Source organism: Capsicum annuum, chromosome 6 (genome assembly GCF_002878395.1).
Source record: "Capsicum annuum cultivar UCD-10X-F1 chromosome 6, UCD10Xv1.1, whole genome shotgun sequence".
In the NCBI taxonomy this organism is placed as follows: domain Eukaryota; kingdom Viridiplantae; phylum Streptophyta; class Magnoliopsida; order Solanales; family Solanaceae; genus Capsicum; species Capsicum annuum.
In genome coordinates, this window is record NC_061116.1 from 4658361 (window position 1) to 4666267 (window position 7907).

General features: G+C 37.6%; 1 protein-coding gene across 1 annotated transcript; it reads left to right on the forward strand.

The window, feature by feature from the left end:
- The first annotated feature begins 214 nt into the window (after positions 1 to 214).
- LOC107873612 (ankyrin repeat and SAM domain-containing protein 6) lies at positions 215 to 7155 on the forward strand. Its single transcript, XM_016720530.2, has 6 exons — positions 215 to 595; positions 2351 to 2415; positions 2533 to 2855; positions 5147 to 5218; positions 5305 to 5367; positions 6403 to 7155. The coding sequence occupies exons 1-6, from the start codon at positions 486 to 488 to the stop codon at positions 6445 to 6447; spliced, it is 678 nt and encodes a 225-aa protein (XP_016576016.1). The 5' UTR covers positions 215 to 485; the 3' UTR covers positions 6448 to 7155.
- Positions 7156 to 7907: the final 752 nt, after the last annotated feature.

Genomic DNA, 7907 nt, shown 5'->3' on the forward strand with positions numbered 1-7907 from the left:
CCACAATAAAATGCATAACTCCAACCAGACACCAAATGACCCCTTACTGGATCTGAATCCAAATTCGACCCGCCCGTTTGACACAATAAAACGCATAACTCTAACTAGGATACCAAACGACCCCTTACTGGATCCAAATCCAAACCCGACGTGCTCGTTTGCCACAATAAAATACATAACTCTAACCAAATACCAAACAATCTCTTACTGAATCCGAATCCAAACCCCATCCACCACAATAAAACGCATAACTCTAGCCAAATACCAAACAACCCCTTACTGAATTCGAATCCAAACCCGACCCGGATACACAGTACATATATACGGAACAAATATACGCTTATTTCAATTTTCCCTCTTCCCTAGTAAATAAATCCCTCGAACAAAAAGTAAGAAGGAAAGAATACTACTGCATCACTTGCAATTATTCAGTTAGGGTTAGGGTTAGGGTTGAATTTGGGGATAAATTCCAATTTCCAATTACAATGTACGCTGATCGGGTCGAATCAGCAACCCGGAAAAGGTCTATAAACGAAAGGATTAACAACAATCCTTATGATAATTCTCGTAATCGCACACAAATTTCAGGCAAAAGGTTTATTATTTATTCAGCTATATCTATTAATTAATGTGTGGAACATCAATATACATGTTATTCCCTGCGTTTCAATTTGTTTGTTTGTGGGATTTTAGTGGGTATGTTTGTTGTATTTCGACTTGACACGGAGTTTAAGAAATTAGATACTTCTTCTGCTTGAATTTGTTTGTTCTATTTTGACTTGATATGGAATCTAAGAAAGTAGATACACGAAGTGAGGTTGCGATGGTTCGGGCATGTGATGAGGAGGGGCACGGATGCTCCGGTACGGAGGTGTGAGAGGCCGGCTATGGATGGCTTTAGGTGCGGTAGAGGTAGGCAGAAAAATATTGGAGGGAGGTGATTAGGCATGACATGAGCATTTGCCTCTTACGGAGGACATGACCCTCGATAGGAAGGTGTGGAGGATGCGGATTAGAGTAGAGGGTTAGTAGGTAGGAGTACGTTTATAATAGTAGGGAAGAGTGCTTTGTTTGTATCTATGACTGTTGTTTCTTGTAGTTTCTCGTTCTTGTAGTCCCTTGTGCGTGTCTTATGTTTTATTATCTAACGGTGTGATATTCTTTTTGTTGTTTGCTTTTATTTTTTGTTTGTTATACTGTTATCAAGGGGCCTATCTAAATAGCCTCTCTACTTCATCTGTGGTAGTGGTATAGACTGTGTACACTTTACCCTCCCCAGACCTCACTTTGTGGGAATATACTGAGTATGTTTTTGTTGTTGTAGATATAATACTCCATCTGTTTTATTTTATTTGGCCTATTTTGACTTGACACGGAGTTTTAAGAAAGTAATGGTACTTCTTCTGTCTCAATTTATTTGGCCTATTTTGACTTGCACGAGTAAATACTATTGAATACTTATGAAGGTATGGGAAGATTCTTCAGATGAAGGCATAACCTGTTATGAGGACGGGCACTGATGCCCCAGTTCGTAGGTGTGAGAGATTGGCTTTGGATGGTTTCAGGCGGGGTAGATAGAGGTAGACCGAAGAAATACTGGAGAGAGTTGATTAGACGTGACATGGAGCAGTTGAAACTTATTGAGGACTTAACCCTAGATAGGAAGGTATGAAGGATGCGAATTAGGTTAGAGGATTAGTGCGCGTGGGCGTAGCCTTGCTAGTAGTCATAGTGCTTTGTGCATAGGTTGGAGTTTCTAGCTAGGAGGGTTTGGGTGAGGTGTGTGCCTTCGGTTTGCTAGTGTATAGTAATACGTTGTGGGTGTCTTATTTATTTCTGTGTTTCATCTTGTTTCATGTTTTATTATGTTTTTGTTACTGTCTTTTTGTCCTGAGCCATGGGTCGGGGTCTATTGGATACAACCGCTCTACCTCTTCGGAGGTAGTAGTATGGGCTGCGTACATTTTACCCTCTCCAGACCCCACTATGTGGGGAATACACTAGTTATGTTGTTGTTGAATGTCTTATTGTTGCTTATTTGGTTTTACCCTTATTGCTTGTTTTATTGTGTCTTAGAATTGGCAATGGAAACCAAATGGGGGCATTGGGTTCATGTTGATGGATTTGATGCTTGATGTTTCAATAGCATCGAAAATTTTATTAAATGTTAATATGTGGTCAATCTGGCGAGAATGGCATATTGTTATTTCGTGACCATTATTTGTTATGAGTAAGTTTATGAGATGAATCATATATATCTTCACATCTCAACAGAGCATTTTCTAGAGAAAAAAAATGAAAGAAGAATCTTATTAATCTTTTTGTTGATAGTTGTAATTCCTTTTTTCAGGCATAGAGAAGAGGACGACAAATGGGTGCGTGACCTTTATGAGCCTCATGAACTTCAAGGATCAAGTATGTGGTGTTTGAGAACTAGGCTATTGATGTAGCAGTTTTTCTTAAATGAACGGGCAATATTTTGAGTTCTGTGCTGTAGAAGGCTGATTCTTTTTTTGTTGTGCGCTTGTATAGATCAGAGAGTTGGTTCAATGGATCTTCGTCTCAAGCTCCAAAGAAGAAAAAGTATCCAACAAGCTACTCAGATTATAAAGGATTCTTTATCTGGAGGTACGAGGGATCTGCAGAAAAAGCTCTCTGCTACTGTATACTCGCAAACAGTGAAAACTGATGCCCACCAAAAAAAGCTAAAGACAATTCTTGAAGCCCCCCGAAAAAAGCTAAAGACAATTCCTGAAGTAAGCCAACCTGACAAGAGAAGTATCATAGCTGAAGCTCCTGCCGCAGAGACCAAACATGTTTCCAGCAAAGTTTCTAAGAAGAAGTCCCAGCAGAAGGCAAGTATATGTCACTTACTCCGATTACTTTTAAAAATGAGATCCTTGCTGCTAGAACCTGTGCCCGCCGTTCTATAAATTTCACAATCAAGGCAAAAAGCATGAGTTTGAGAATGTGTTTAGGCTCCATTTTTTGATTATTGCTTCATAGAACATTATGTTGCTACTTAAAAAAATATGCATTAAAGAAAACCACTAGCAGAGAAGAGTGAAGAGTGAAGCCTGAAGGAGGTCTTAGGCAAAGATAGCATGGTTACATGAATACCATATTCCTTAGTCTTTAGCTCTTTAAGTAATAAGATACTTAAATTTGCTGCTGTTGGATGTTGGATCTTGTCTTCCTTGTAGCTGTTGCATGAAAGTTCAGAAAGTATTATGCTTATAGGAGTCCTCAGGTACAGTATTAGAATGCTGTGACATGAAATCAGATGACAAGTAGATCTGGCTGCTAAATTTGGGTATATCTATTAGTCGTCAATTTTATTTGTGTGGTTCATGGCAACTTGTATTTGTTGCTTACTGTTCACTTCCATAGTTGAGTCTGCTGGAAGATATGAAGAGTTCATTGTTGTGTATGTGTTATCTGCGGGTAGGAATGATATATGCTTCCTGGACTTCTCAATATGGCTTGAGTAACTGGCGCTGGACACTAATTGCGCCGTCAAGTCTTTGTTATAAGAGCCTATTTGCAATACATTTTTGTTAGGGACCGAACTACATGTGTATATGTTATTCCCAGTTTGGCAGATGTGCTTTCTGGACATACTTATTTTTTTGTGTTGTGTATATGCTTCCGGGATTCTTCAAAATGGCTGGAGTGACTGGGTGTTGACACAACATTACACTGTGAAGACTTCATTTTCCCAGATCTTACTTGCAATACATGTCTGGTCCGAACCACATGCATAGAAATTACTTTATCGTTTATATGCCTTGTTTGATGAAGGTGCTTGCTGGGTGTACTTATTTTATTTTGTTGTATATGCCTATTGCCTATGATGATTGTCGGAATTGTTAATGCTACCCGAACTCTACAGTGTGGCTGGAGTAATTGGGTCAATAGTAGGTAAAACTTATACGATACCATTGACTCTGATATCTGATAAAGTTTACGGTCCACCTTCTAAACTGAAATTAGACTAGTGTGGGTAATTCAATATACTTCTCCAAGAAAGCAAAGCTGAGTCTTCTCCCCATTTGTGTCAACTGTTCAGTGTTCACTTTCTCTAAGTGAGATCCTGATCAACTAGTTAAATACTCCCTCTGTCCCATTTTATGTGTCGTCATTTCCTTTTTGGTCCGTCCCAAATAGAATGTCATCTTTCCTTATTTAGTAACTATTTAATGGCATCATCCCCATTTTATCTTTACCGGGTCCCACTTAATAAGAAAAGACAATTAAAAAGTAAACTTTAAGAGTGACAATTTTGTAAACTTTACAAAGTCCATATTTATTTCTTAAACTCCTTGCCCAGTCAAATGGCGACACACAAAATGGGACGGAGGGATTAAATGGAAGCCAATAAGGATATAGTTTTGGATCACTTGTGCGCGCGAGGGGGGGTGGGGGTGGACACTGATGGATAATATGCTAAGGTCATCCTGAACTGACCTAATACTTATGGAACCATACTTCAGAGATCATCCTTGATCAGAGAATCTCAAAGGTCTAGGCAAGTCTTACTTACCCTCTAATAACAGAAATGTATAGGCAAGTCTTACACCTTCCTTGTTGAACATGGAAACTTCATACGAATCCTGCAGCAGTGCCTGTATGAACGTTATCATTCAACTTTACTTTGGTTTCTTCCTCAATTCTTGCCCTGATTACTAAGACAGAGAGAAAGAGATCTGTAATTTATAGTCTTCTATCTATTTCATTGTTCACCTTATGAGAATTTGGATGCCGCCTATGTGTCCGTTCCACCTCACTTTGTGGGAATACACTGGGCCTGTTGTTGTTGTTGTTGTCTATGTGTCCGTTCCAGTATTTTCATTCAACTATGTTGTCAGTACACTTGCATATGTTTTATGGCTGTTTATCATTTCATCTCGAGCTTCCTCAATTATTTGTGCACATACAGTCCTCTATATTATGTTTAAATTTTAATAGTTACGCATAAATAGTAATATGTGGATCTTGCCATTCATACTGCATATCTTGCTTTGTTTGGTGTTTTCCCTATGTTATCAGCGATGTCGTATAGCCTATATTCTACACCCTGTTGCTCATGCCCCTCAGAAATTTCTGTTATGTCGCTTTCTTGTATGTAATTTTCTTCTCAATGCAGGTTGAATCAGTAGACAGTTTTCTACAAGCATTGGGTCTTGAAAAGTATACAATTACATTTCAAGCTGAAGAAGTATGTAGTTTTCTGCTGTTATTACCCTTTTTCAAACTTACAAGAGCTTCAGAATGTCACCTATACCCTTACTTTTATTCTTGCAGGTTGATATGGCCGCTCTCGTACACATGACTGATGAAGATCTTAAAGCTATGGGAATGCCAATGGTAAGTTTCACTCTGGATAGTTTTACTGGAAAAATCTTAGATTGGTCGAGGTAACTAGATGAGAATAAACTGTAATATCTTCAGAGAAGATTTATCGGTTTAAGGGTCATGAAAATCACATTGATTTGGTGAGATTAGGCTTTTCAAGGCTTAAGATGGAGTATTATTCAGTAGATGCTGGCACAAGATTTTTGATTAGTTAATTCTACAGTATGTGACAAGTCACAGATTCAAGCCGTGGAAACAACCTCTTGCAGAAATACAGGTCAAGGTTGCATATAATTGACCCTTGTGGTCTTGTCCTTCCTCGGACCCTGCACATAGCGAGAGCTTTAGTGCACCGAGCTGTCCTTAATTCTATTGCCAAGAGTTTGAACCTTGGGAAATTACGTTCACATGTGAAACTTGTAAACCCTCTTGTAATGGCCATTTACTTCAATAGTTCACATGAACCCTACAATTTCCTGAATTTGCAATTTTAGAGTAAAACATTAACAATGTGGATTAGTGTCTGATAATTAAGGTTGTATCTACCTATGTTGCTCGAACTTTTCATAAAGGCATAATACATAAAACATGCCTTTTAACTTGCCTCAACTCACATCTATGACGTCCAACTTTGGATGTGTACAAGTAGGCTCTCAAAATTGTGTAAAGTTGACCAAGTAAACACATGTGTCCTATGTGGCATAATGCACGTGGGACTCCATGTAGGACACGAATTGGCCACGTAGGACACCACATAGGATGTATGTCTCTACTTGTTCAACTTTATGCAAGTTTAAGTGTCTACTTGTGCACACCCTAAGTTGGAGGGCATAGATGAAAGTTGAAGCCAAGTTAAAGGGCACGGTTAAGTATTATGCCTTTCATAAATGTCAACAAATGTGTATTGAATCCTCCAAAAATAGTGCCATTTTCTTTTCTGGAGGATCAGGTACGGGTGTGGCAACATTTTCGGAGACCGAGCGACATAGGTATCTCTATCTCCCTATATTAAGTGTCAATTAAAAGTAAATGTCTTTTGTTTTTCAGGGTCCAAGGAAGAAGATACTTTCAGCATTGGAATCTAAAGTCTGATATTTGGGGGTTACATCTTCCTCTGGTAGCTTTGTACAAGTCTATTTCTGGGATTTATTTCCTTTGTGGGTGGGTGGGGGGTTTGGGGTGGGTTGGGGGTGGGGGGTGGAGGGGAGGTTAAAATGTGGCTAACATGAGTTCACTCAGACACTTACTAGTAGCTAATCTGAATGTAATTTCATGAGCTAATTAATGGTTTTTGTCTGAGGTAGAGGTAGTGATATGGACCGCGTACATCTTATCCTCCTCAGACTAGGTATGTTATGTCATTCAGGTGCCAATCATGCAAAGTTTGCCTCTTTAACACCCCCACCCCCGGGTCCCTTATCCTCCTCAGACTCCACTTTGTGGAAATATACTAGGTATGTTATTGTTGTTGGTCGCTCAGCATGTCATTCGGGTGCCAATTATGTAAAGTTTGCCTCTTTACCCCCCGCCCCCGCCCCCCTCCCCCAAGGAAAAGAATAAAGAAGCAAGAAGATGGATACCATGATCGATTAAGAAGAATCTTTTTGAATTACTGTGTTATCGGAACTTTCAGGAAAAGAAGAAAAGTTTATGTAGATACTTGTTTTGAGCTAGCTTTATGTTCTAGCTAGGGGTGGGCATGGTATGGTATATACTGAAATATCATATCGAATTAAATTTTTTGATATTGTGGTTTTGATATTATGGTATTTGGTATGGTATGGTTTACATTTTAATCCTTTTTTGGTATATGGCACGACATTCGGTATTTTATAAATGACATACTGAAATATCGAATATCATATCGAAGTATATAGTTACATAAATATATATGAGAACAAATATACAACTTCGTATTAGTATAAAAAATGTTAAGACGCGGGATCTTTGACTATTCTATCTTTGATTGTAATGTCTTTTTTTTTTATGTAATTGATTAACAAAAGGAGTAGTTTGTACTTTCTTTTGATATATATTTCTACATGTGTAATGTGTAATTACGACATGCTTGAGATGTGTTTTTGAAAAGTCGAAGTAATAATACTTTATTATATGAGTATGTATTGTCGAAGTTTAACAAACTATGATTATTGATTACCATGTCAAAGTTTAACAAACTATGATTATAGATTATCATACTGCAAAATATTGAATGATGCCAAATTAATATGATATGATAATGATATAATATTTTTAAAAATTGAATATTAAAATTATTGTATCGAAATTTCAAATATCTTACTATACCATGTACACCCCTAATCCTAGCACTCGACAAGAAGACAATTGCGTTGTATGCTAGTAGGCATTTTAGGAAATTTTAACGAACAATTACTATAAAGTGTTAATACAACTTTATATTTTATAAGTATTAATATGCCAAAATATGAATTTCGATTTCTTTTAAGGAACAGTTACCGTTTTTTTTTTTTTTTCGAAAAAAAAAAAAGTTAAAATCTAACATATGTCAATTGTTGTAAAAAATATGAATA

Excerpts from the sequence above, each read along its gene's own strand:
- LOC107873612 (XM_016720530.2), top strand. The coding sequence starts at position 486 with ATGTACGCTGATCGGGTCGAATCAGCAACCCGGAAAAGGTCTATAAAC. Across the intron at positions 2,856-5,146 it reads AGAAGAAGTCCCAGCAGAAG|GTTGAATCAGTAGACAGTTT; the intron begins GCAAGTATATGT and ends TTCTCAATGCAG. Across the intron at positions 5,368-6,402 it reads AAGCTATGGGAATGCCAATG|GGTCCAAGGAAGAAGATACT; the intron begins GTAAGTTTCACT and ends TTTGTTTTTCAG.